The sequence below is a fragment of the Thunnus albacares genome, chromosome 6, assembly GCF_914725855.1.
Source record: "Thunnus albacares chromosome 6, fThuAlb1.1, whole genome shotgun sequence".
NCBI lineage: Eukaryota > Metazoa > Chordata > Actinopteri > Scombriformes > Scombridae > Thunnus > Thunnus albacares.
In genome coordinates this window covers 10,041,266-10,053,411 of record NC_058111.1, presented here as the reverse complement: position 1 = coordinate 10,053,411, position 12,146 = coordinate 10,041,266, and the positions used below count along the sequence as shown (strand labels likewise).

The 12,146-nt window shown below is 39.7% G+C and overlaps 1 protein-coding gene across 8 annotated transcripts in view; it reads left to right on the top strand.

Moving 5' to 3' along the window:
- The window catches only part of nbeab (neurobeachin b), a 206,506-nt gene that overhangs the window by 69,888 nt on the left and 124,472 nt on the right, over positions 1–12,146 (top strand). For all 8 annotated transcript variants that reach the window (XM_044354827.1, XM_044354830.1, XM_044354825.1 and 5 more), the window contains exons 9-12: positions 7,308–7,505; positions 7,647–7,780; positions 9,714–9,822; positions 11,282–11,434. In XM_044354827.1, the coding sequence (XP_044210762.1) occupies positions 7,308–7,505; positions 7,647–7,780; positions 9,714–9,822; positions 11,282–11,434 (594 nt within the window). The remainder of the gene's footprint in view (positions 1–7,307; positions 7,506–7,646; positions 7,781–9,713; positions 9,823–11,281; positions 11,435–12,146) is intronic.

The window sequence follows — 12,146 nt, the reverse complement described above, 5'->3', positions numbered from 1 at the left end:
CCAGCCAGGTGAGTTGAGGAGGAAGGTCAGGGAGTTGTCAGGTCCATTGATTGCTTATTAGAGGTCCAAGTGGTGAAGCTCGCTGCTGGAGGAGCCCTGTTGTTTTTGATCTCATTAATCTTCTTCTTCTTTCTTCTTATTTTTCGCCGATAAAAGTGTTTGTGCAGCAAAAACCATAAGAAAAGTCACCAAAAGTGGAAGGTGGGTTGCAAATTACACCCACTACTAAACACTCACTGACCTCAAGGCAGCGCTGTAATAATCAAGTTTACAATTAACAGTTATCTCAAACAGCCTGGTTTAGAGTCAAAATTCTTTCATCATTTTAATCTCACAATTCATCAGCATCTTTTCTCCAATGGTCTTCTGCTTAAACACTTTTTCTCAATTTTCTCGAAAGCTGTCGGGCTGATCATCCCGAAACTTGGTCAGGATCATGTATGGACTTCGCTAATCTAATGTTATCAAAGAAATTTCGATACGTCAATCCATTTTGAAATTACACCTTTGTCTTTAAGTTCAAGTTTACATAAACGCTGATAAATCAAAATGGTGTAAGCCATTGTAACGAAACCAAACAAACGCTACACAGTCGTGGGATTTTCTGCCACTAGGGGGCGCCACAAATGTGAAAGGTTTATATCTTGTAATCGGCTGCATGGATTCATACAAAATTTGGTTTGCATGATCTATGGTCATGACTTAGTCGATGCATAAAATTTGGTAATGATTGATTTAAGTGGGTGTGGCTTATTACAAAAAATCAAAATTTCTAGACATGTCATATTCCAAACTTCAAAAAATCAAAATAAATCACCCGTACATCCTACATAGTTGACATTTTCTTCAGCACATCCGCTGATGTGTGACAAATATTTGCCTCACAGCAACCTATGGTCAATTCAAAAGTCTGTCAAAAGCAATTAACATCTATATGTCCACAAGTCTTCACTCATATGCTACCAAAATTGACATACACATCCTTTGGATACTAGATAACAAGTGTTTGAAATGGTGTTCAGATTGGTCAAACCATGAGTCCCCAGTGATATTCACTGTCTTGCTATAATTTGTACTGTATGCACATTTTCTTTTTTGCTCAGTGTTGGATTCAAAGGCACCAAAATATTTGGCAATACACCCAAACCCAGCAGAATGATGTGTGATTTTTTTTTTTTCAGAATTTTTTACCAACATTTTGACTCTGTTGTGTTAAATACCCCAGTTTTGCATGTGCGATGTCATTGCGTCAAGTTGTGAGAAGGTGTGTGGAAACCATTTCTTCCCACTGGCACAATCAGTAAGTCACCTTCTCTGAGGACACAAAGGTCCAGTGTTCAAATCCCCAGGTGGCCAACTCCTACTTACCAACAGTAGCAATTCATGAATGTGTTATATTTTCAAGTGCTTATTGAGGTCATATTAAATCAAAGCTTGGCTATTGTGACCCTGTGAAAATTTCTTCTTATTATTTATCTTTGCTAAAAGTGTACAGCAAAAACTGTAAGACCTAGAAACACCAGAATTGGCAGGTGGGTTGCAAATTCCATCCACATATAATGACACTCATTGACCTCAAGGTGATGCTGTAATAATCAAGTTTACATTTTCACAATTATCTCGAAAATGGCTTGGCCTACAGTCAAACTTCTTTCATCATGTTAATCTCTCAAATCATCTGTATCTGGTCTTCTCCTCGATTTTTTTTTCCCCCTCAATTTTCCTATTTTTGACATCTCATCTGAAACCGCTGGGCCAGTCAACCCAAAAATTAGTCAGGATCATCTAGAGACTTCACTGACCTTAAGTTATCAGCTCATTTCAATTATACAAGCCAATCAGTTTTTATCAAAATAGCAACAAATGTAGTCATGTGAAACGCGTCTTCACTGAAGCTCATAAGCTACATCAAATGTTTCTGAAAGTAGATTTATATACCTCAATCGACCACGATGGATTATTTTAAATAAAATCAAGTTTTGCTTCTTGTCAATTAAATAAGAAACAAGTGTCCATATGCTCGCAATCTGCTTGGACGCCACTCATTACCGCTTGCATCTATATTTGTAATGGTTGTGCTGTCCAGGCAACAAGTGGCCGGTCTGTTTTAATTGAGATCTACCAGGAAGAGTCTGAGTGCAGCAGATCACAGCATACATCAGTGTGTACATTGGACATTCCTTATATCTGTTTCATCTCAGCTCAGCACATGGTAAAAAACATCTGAGTTGCTGTATGATTTATTTTCTGATCCATGGTCCTTTCATCCATGTTTGATGTTTGACACACTTTCCCCCCTGCTCACATAGTGTATTTAATGTAACTGTACCTTCTGTGGTTTGTTGAAATGTAGAGATTATTGCTGCCTAGGGTTACTATTTCTACTGCATGTTATGATTTATGGCTGTAAATCTGACAGACCTGTTAGAAGAATCGGTTCCTGGGGCGCTTTTCATATTGCTGCATGCAAAATTGCACTCTGAACCTAGATGGACTTCTGGTTATTTCATTTAAAGTACCAAACAACTTCTAGTGCATATTGCCATTTCTGTGACTGATTTGAAACATTCCCAGCCATTCGGAGATAACATCAAGGCTGTCAGCAGCTGACTGTCATATCTCACTGTCATTTATCATTGCTGTTTTAGCAAAGTTCATAAGCTTTGGGGAAAGTCCAGGATATTGTAGGCTGGAGGATTCATACAAGGGAATTGCCTCACAATTTTCCACATATGAGGAAGAATATAATTCTGAATAGATAGCAGCAAACAACATTTAAGAGTTATAAATAGCCTTCTTGCTGTGTTTATGTTGGATAAATACTTATCTCTTTCAAGCTCTGGGAAATAGCCTGGTCCAGAGTCATAAAGTAACAACCATCACGGAAATATCCAGTGACAGCTTCACTGAACACAAAGTATTAGTCATTGCGCTGACTAGTCAAAACAATTAAGCCATGACATTACGTCTTTTCTCATGATGCACTTGGAGTTATTTCTGTCTTTGCCCTCTATCATCATTACCATATGTGTTCTACATGAGGACAGATTAGCCCATTGAATTTGTGCCAACACTGCTCTCCAATATGCTCCACAGATTGCTGTAGAAGAGACCGAGGAGCTGCACAATCCTGGTCCTCCCTCGTCAGAGAGGACAAATGTTGTGTATGGACCATGCAAAAATACGGTGTCTGATGTAGAACATTGCATGACAAGCTCATAGACGTCAAAGATTTCAGAGATACTAAGCAGGCCTACATGCAAATTTAGACTTATTTGCCGTAAAGCTGCCTGCCTGTAAATGCCTCAAAGCTATCCATAGAGCAACAGCCTTGTCTCATTCACTACTAGAACACGTTATTCACTAATTGAGAGTGTATAACACCAAGGCTCCATAATAGAAAATGTGTAGACATTTTAAATCTGCATCAAATGCACATTACGATAGAATCATGGGATACGTGAGTAGGATTTTTATTCAAGTACTGTAAGTGCATTCGTGAGAAAATAGCAAAATTGATCAAAAATCCGATTTCTTACAACAAGAAAAAAGTCCTGGATATTTCCCTAGATATGAATCTGCAACTAAAACTGATCACCTGTCCCTTAGCCAATGGCCTAACAGATTTCACTGAAATCTATAAACAGCATTTTGACCTTCTGATCATTAACGAGCAAGCAGTACAACATATAAGCTCCTCAGCTGTGGTAATGATACAATGAAAACATGAATAATTTCAAACAGCATCTATAAGTATTTCATTAAAACTCATTTTTTTATCTGTTTTAGTACTATGAATTAATTGGAAATAATTATATTATTGACTACGTTGTTTCAGTCTATGCATGTAGACAAGATCTCAGGTAGCATGGATGTTTCTCCAGCTTGTCAGATATGAGCCTGTTTCTTCAAGAGAGTCACAGGGATGCCCCTGGTCAATGAAAATCTTCAGCTCTGGGAGAGGAAAGAGGCAACTATGCTCTATTTTTTTTATAAGACTGGCTGGCTGGCCTGTGGAATGATGCTGTCATGCTGCTGGGTTTGTTAGCCACAACCCATGAGATCATTATTTTCACACAGCGGCAGGGCTCATACTAAAGTGCTGGGCACTGGAGCTTGTTATTTCTTGTCACTTGGGTTCCATGAGTAGGAACTTTTGAAGGATGTTAGAGACTATATGATGAGATGCATGCTGGCTGCTGTGTAGACCTGATCATAGCGGATGAACAGAATACCTCTTATGATTTTTTAATCATTTGACTGGGAGATACACCATTAGAGTTCAACCCTCTCAGTTTCTGGAGCTACCCTGTAAAACTCTGGCTAGAATAATGCTGCCAGAAAACAGATATAGCACCAGCCAATATACAATAATGTAAGATACTTTATTTTAACTTGTTTTTAAATCAAAAAAAGTATAATCTGAAGCCCAGATGCTAAAGATCTGGGATCAGAAAACTTACCATGTTCAAATCAGAAACTGTTTCGATACCATCTGATATATATAATGTAGTGTTGTGCAATATTTTCAGCAGGTATGCCATATAAAGACACTAATATTAAACATGTGTGTGGATGTTTCCTCTAAAGGTTGCCACCTACTTAAAATTCTGCACTCTCCATTGAACAATTGACAGCCTGAGTCAGCTCCCCTTTTATCCATTTACTCCCACTGAAAACAAGCAACCCAGATTTGGATGCCTTTTAGGCAGGTGCATGAACCCTCTTTGTTTGTGTTGCATAATATACTGTATTTATCTACAGTCCCTCAAGGAGCAGATGGTTGTTTCCTCACTGTTACTTCAACACTTTCCATCTCGGCTTATCTTATCACCATCTGCTTGCTGTCCATGAGTCAGACAGGGAAGGAAAAACATTTCTCTCATTTATCAATAATTCAACCCTCCTGATTAGAGGAATTGATTTTCTTATTAAGCATATTCCACTCACACTGCATTGACCGATTAATTCAGCTCATCTGTCAACAGCTAATTGAGTAAATTAAGGCTAGTCTGTTATTGATCAGCAATTTGTTATGCTGGCCATAATGAATGTGGTACTAAGCCACTGAATGATGGAACTGCCAGTTCCCTTTAACATAGTCATCAGAATGCCTGAAGATATCTTAAGACAAGCCCGTAAAGACCGTTAAGGTAATCTCAAGACACATAAAAATACAGATTATAAAACACCAGTTAATCCTTAATAAGAGTTATCTCATCATTATGATACTTAACTCACCAGTGTAATTTATTTAGTGTTCATGACAAAGGCAGTAATATACAGAATAGCATTGTCTCCCTTTTCACTAAGCCAAAATCACTAATTTCAGTCTTGTTGCACAAATGCAATATGGGATTCAGTTGAGAATTTGCTGTTTCACAATGTTATATTTTTTTTGAAAGGGCTTCACTCCTGTTCTTTCTGAGAGTTAGGATCGTAGGGCAGATCGTCTGCTTAACCAGTGGTGGAGGCAACAGCCGTGCATCATTAGCTGCACTCAGTAGTGAGTCACTCGGCACTGTCAAGTTGAGGTAGGAAGGATAAAACTGTTCTGTAGTAAATGACATACTGTATAATTTGGTGCACTCATAACTGTGTGTGTGTAACCATAGGAAATTGTGATTGTCAGCAGTAACAGAAATAGATGTCAGTGTTATTCTTTGTTTTGAAAGGGTGGTATCAGTCTAGCTCACCCTATGGTAACCTGAGACGGTCAGTTAGTGGTTTATTGAAGGGAGTACGGAAGAGAGTAGGTGGCAGCTCGCTGTGAGGCTGCAGATTTTATTTGTTTGTTGCTATGGCTTAATCTTCATTTTTACCTTTGTTCTATAAATCTTTTTGTTAATACATATCACTTTTTGTGCGTGTACTCCAGCCTGCCTATCTGCTTTTTTGCAACATCCCTTTAAATGTTTCCAGTTCCCAAATACCATCTCCTGCACTTTATATGGGATGGCAGCACTACAAGCATATTATGTATAGGATTTGCTTTAAGATTTACAGATGTACAGTATTTCAGATGGGTGTAATTTAATTCTAGTTTTTATCTCTCTGGTGTGAAGCTGAAATTCAGTAAATAAATACTGAGTCTATATTATGATCTCAACAAGTATTTGCACAGGGTTTTAGCAAGTCTGATTGCTTTAGATGTGGAGGGATGCATAACTTGAAGCTAAATTGCAGACTGCCAGCTTTAATTTGAAGGTGTTTTCAGCCATATTGGGGAAAAAAAAACCTCTTCTCATATTTGCTCCAGTTCCATGAATGTAAAGTGTATTTAAATAGAAAAAAAAACACTTCTATAGTAAAGAAACCTATGCATTCATAAAAATCTTAATGTGTGCTAAGTACAAGTCTGCAATCACGGCAGGCTCTCTTTGCAGCCTTTTTTTTTCCATTTCAGTATATCTTCATGAAAATTCAGCAGTGACTGTGTTTGAGTTGAAATTGCTTCAGAACAAGATGGAGTAAATGGCTGGGTTAAATGAATGCAGGTAAACAATTATCTGTGATATCAAAGCAACTTTGATCCTTCTCATCAGCCCCTGTTACTCCTAATCATTGTACTCTGCAGTAGAACTTGAAGATTCTCATCAAACAATGTCTACACAGAGATGAAAAGGGAAGGCTCCAGCATAAACATTCAAAGCAAAACAAAATGAAACCAAATGAGGAAACAAATATATATATATAACATAGCCATGTATATTAATTTGGTACGTCATATGTTCCCTATGAGAGATATCATTAAAATGTTAGCACTGTAGAATACATATCCGCCTTATTTATTGGAAATAAAATCATGCTCCCTGTTAGTCTTGCTGTGTTATTCTCTTGCACCTTGAATCTAGCTTTACTTAAGCAATGTAACATGATATTGCAGCTTAATTTCACTTCTTGCAGTGGCGGTATTGTGTCAACAATGGTTTGCATTGCTGAAAAGAAAATATCCTGTTGCCTTGTGTTGTTGATTGCAGTATTACAGAATAATAACAGCTTTAATCAATATAGGAAATGCATCTAAAAATGCAGTTTTAACACAATGATATACTGTGACATATTTGTTGGTGTCAAAAAAGAAACCCTGACTCCTGAAATCCTCTAGAAATGTGTGGTTGCTAATACGAAAAAAATATCTTGTCCTTTTCATTCTTGAACAGATATGTTTAATCAAGTTATAATTAAAAGATAACCCCCAAGGGATACTGATAGGGGTACATGTGCAGGAAAAAAAGCTACTCAATCTCTCACTCTCTTTTTCTCTCCCTCGTTCCCCCTCTTTTGATCTCCTCTCTCCTTCCCAGAGCACATTTAAGTTCAAGTCAGAGAGTGATATCCACTTAGCAGAGCATCACAAGCAGGTGCTGTACGACGGCAAGCTGGCCAGCTCCATCGCCTTCACCTATAACGCCAAGGCCACTGACGCCCAACTCTGCCTGGAGTCTTCACCTAAAGAAAACGCCTCCATCTTTGTGCACTCACCTCATGCCCTTATGCTACAGGTTAGCTGCTTTACACAAAGTCAGCTCTAACTCTGTGTACAAGACCCCAGATGCTGGTTCATTCATCTGTTGCACTGCTTTTTTTTAAACATGTATGTCTTTATAATGATGTGTTTAATAGGTTTATATTGTTTTCCCCAGGATGTGAAAGCCACAGTGACTCATTCCATCCACAGTGCCATCCACTCCATCGGTGGGATCCAGGTGCTATTTCCTCTCTTTGCTCAGCTGGACTACCATCAGCTAAATGACAGTCAGGTGGAGACCACTGTATGGTAAGAAGTGAAAATGTTGTTATTGTAAGAGAATTTTAATTTCTGGAGATCTGAGTAGATGCTTTAGATATTAAACACACAAAACCGCAGGTGAGAAATAAAGCTCAGTGTGGAGTCATTATGAATTTGATTACATTTTGATCCTGGACCCTTTTAGATTTGGATGCGAGGGTGTAGTAATATTAATGATACTTCAAAGTTGCACAAGAGCGGATTTTGTTTATAAATGAATATTTCTCTGTCTCATCAGCCTAATTGAAAGTGTAGCTGCAACAAAGAAACACCTCATTTCCCCCAATTGGGAATTTGTTGACATTGTGTTAACTATTATCACTATTCTAGTGTTTCAGGAACTGGCAGTTAATCTCAGTGTGCAAGAAGTGAGAAATCAAAATTAAATTCTGTAATAGAGCAGCAGGCAGGTCGAACCTGTCACATAATATAGTTGGGTGCGGGGATGGTTCAGTCTGCTGATGTCACGTCACATGACTTCTTGGTGGTGATATGTGATGATATGAGTGTTTCTACATGTTATTTATCCTCTGCATAGTGGTCAACATGTACAGTAATACCGGTATATCAGTAATAAATCAATATCTGTGTATAATACCAGCCTTGGTCAAGTGATAGTCCAGTTTCCATTATTATATCTACTCACTGGCTCAGAGACTCTCTTCCTCATCATCCTGAGCTGGCCAGTCCAAACCTCTCCCACTGTGCTCTGGATGAAGTCAGAGCTCTGCTCTAATCCTGTGTTAGTTCAACGACAGCAGTATTAGAAGCAGCAGTATAGACTTGATAGATGCAGGAGTGGCCACACATCAGCACAAATCCCCGATGCCCAGAGCTCTTCGCCTCTATACTTTTCTCTCATCTCTGCTCTCTGTCCCTCTTTCTCCCTCACTGACATGTCGAGGGTCTCTCCCTCAATGTGTGCCACTCACTACCCACTTGTCTTGTCCTTGCCTCGGCTTTCAGACTGAGTCTTTCTAAAGCCTGCTGGGCTGAGGAATTCAAAGTTTCTCCAAGAATTAAGTCCCTACAATGCCTGTGAATCTGCTTTGGCTGTTCTCAACAGCACACTTGAATAGTCATTAAAAAAACACAATCATTTCAAATTGCTCCACGCCACCTTGAATTCCAAATGGTAGTAATACAACATCAGTCACTACTGCCCTGCCAAATTGGAAGGAAGCTTTGCTAGTAGTTAAATTATCCAAGGCAGAGTTGAGTGTCACCCAGGTCTGTATGTGTTCCCTTGGCTCAGTTATTGCTAAATTGTAGCAGTAGTAAGAAACAAGCAGCTGTGAACCGACAAGGTAGACAAACAGTCACACAGCAGTAAAGGTAACATCAGATGACACGTGTTTGTATGCGTGTAGTGTATGTGCAGAATCTACGGGCAAGCCTGCACAGGATTGTGTCCTTGTGATTGTTGCGCTAGAGCGGAGTCCACTAGAGGATGTGAGGGAAAGCCGATTAAGAAGTGTCACTGAGCACCACTGTCACTCAGCCAAAGGCTTCAACTGAAAAAGCCCTGCAGCAGAGAAAAAAAAAAAAAATCGCCTTCAGTGGACTGCTTTTCCCCCTTTTCCCTCCACCTCACACACATACTGTAGCACACAGTATACACACCCCGTTACAACTCATCCCCCCCAGACCAGTCCCTGTCCTCAGAGAGCCCAGCGAGCCAACTTTTTTCTTCTGAATTGAAGAGAGATGAAAGTGGTGTGCTAGAGTTCCCAGCTGATTGCTAACATCCTCTGAAAATGACCTTGTTTTTTCCCTCTGCTACACTGTCTCCTCATACTGGTGTAGTTTATAGAAATACTACTTCGCCCACCTGATGAGTGTGTACGAAAAAGACAGCGAGCCTGTGAATAGATTGCTATTTTATCCCCTGTGTGAAACGTTATGTCTTCTTCTTTCGCAGCGCCACTCTCTTGGCCTTTCTGGTCGAGCTGCTCAAGAGCTCCGTGGCCATGCAGGAGCAGATGCTGGGAGGAAAGGGCTTTTTGGTGATTGGATACCTGCTAGAGAAGGTAACGTAAAGCCTCTATAACATACCATAACAATCACTAACTTCAGCGACACATCATTTCTCAGGTCTATACTTTGTCTTGTGTACACTTGTGCTTTCAAGAAAATGAAAAAAACAGATCCTAGTACATGTAAACCAATAGTGAGAGAACAGACAGACTCATTACACCATCATTTATTTTCTCTTTTGAACAGTGATTTGAAAAATGAATATGTCCAACTGGTCATTTCTTGTGAATGATGAAAGGAAAATGATGCACTGAGTTTCTGCAAGTTATGAAACTGTTTGACCCACTCCCCACTCCCTACGTGTCTGCACTCTCCAAGCCTCGTCAACAGTCTGATCTTCCATTGCCCGTAGCAGAGACCTGAATGTGTCTTTGAAGGAAAACAGAGCAAGAGGAAGAACACCACAAGGCCACTTCTCTTTCCCTTTGCCCCCCCCCCCTCGGTTTCTCTCTCTTTCCGCATCAGTCTTTATTTACCCATTTTGTGATGCAGATCTAGCAGCTTGCTGGCCTCCCCAGAGTGCTGGCTCTTTCGGAGCACTGAGAAATGACTCCACTTTGTCACTCAGTGACTTGCCTGCCTGCTGGCTTCAGCTTCTGTTAACTAACAGCCAGGCAGAGTCGGCACCTGAGAAGTGCCGTTTTTTTTTTTTTTTTTTTTTTTTTCCTCGCTTCCTTCCCGCTGCCAGGTTTCACACTTTCACATATCGCACCATCTGTTCATGATCTGTTTATGCCACACCTTCATTTTTCCCTCTCTCCTGCCCTTACCAAGTCCCCACCTGGGCAGAGAACAGGTGCCAGACAGGGGCGGTAACAGTACTCGTCAAAATGAAATTTTCTCCAAAGTCAAGCATCTACAACTCGCCCTAATTTTGTTTGAACAATCTTTTTATATTCAGTAACTTGACAAAATGGTTAAGTAGATCAATTTATCGCCAGTGCCAACACGCTAACCTGCTGCTACAGTAGATAAGTAAAACACAAAATCTACTGATCCTTTAACTGAGCTTATATACAGGGGTATTTACATAATTACACTTCAGGAAAAACTATAACTTTGAAGTGCAAGTGAAATACGTGCAACCCATAAACAGCACACAAATCACACCACAACAACAGACATATGAAATAAATAAATACATACATACATATATAAGGCAGACAGAGTTTTCACACATCACCCTAGTTGTTATCAACATTTTTCAACCTTCCATCTTGTTTTAACCATGAAATCCTTTCTGTAAAATGAGGTAGTCTTGTGCTTTTTAATACTTTAAAGACCAACATCATTGTCAAACCAATCAGTCAATGAGTTACTTCAGATTTTGTTCTTTTCTTTAAATGTTTTCACTACTTGGAGTCATTTCTTGAACAGTTACCGTAGGGTTTGCACGCTTACTGCTTGGCGTTATGATCCTTGTTTAATTCAACTTTGTGCTTCTTCCTACAGTCATCACGTGCACACATCACCAGGGCTGTATTAGAGCAATTCCTCTCCTTCGCTAAATATTTGGATGGTCTGACACACGGGGCACCACTGTTGAAGCAGCTGTGTGACCACATCCTGTTCAACGCCGCCATCTGGATCCACACCCCTGCCAAGGTGAGCTACCGTAGGTAACTCCGAGTCCATGTAGGCCCGGGTGACTTTACAAGTCAGCAGGCTGAAGTGGATGCATATCAGGAGTCTCCAGCCACTGAAGGCTTTAGTAGTACTTTGCTTCATCATTGCTTCTGTAAAGACGAGAATTGAATCCGCTAATCCGGACAAATGCCTGTGCTTCAGAGGAAATTGGAAATTGTGTTTATTGTCAATTATATATCACACTACTGACAGTTTTGGTGAGATTCCCTGTGGCAGAAAGTGTTTGCGTAGATGGCAATAAAACAAAGTAGTGATGAAATCTGATTGCAGATGGAAGACTTACATGCCCATATTTTTCTGATACTGCAACTCATAATTATGAGTAAAATGCAAATCTATTTTGACTCCTTGACAGTTTGTGCTCAGGCCCAATTGAATTTGACCGAACCACTGCCAAACGTCTGAGGACTCTTAAATAGAGTGAAGTGCAGGAGTGCAGGACATACACCTGCTTCATATTATATTCTCACAGTTATGAAAAATGTATTGGCTCTCCTGTCCTGAACCCGACAAAGTTTTTTTTTGAATTTTCCAGATTTTTTTCCCCCCCACTTCCTAATATGATGACATAATGAACAATGAAAAAATGGGATGAGGTATATCAAAGGAGCCGAATTTGTGTGGCAAATACATTTGCCTCAGGAATGCTGCTGGTGGGGCAAAGCCATGA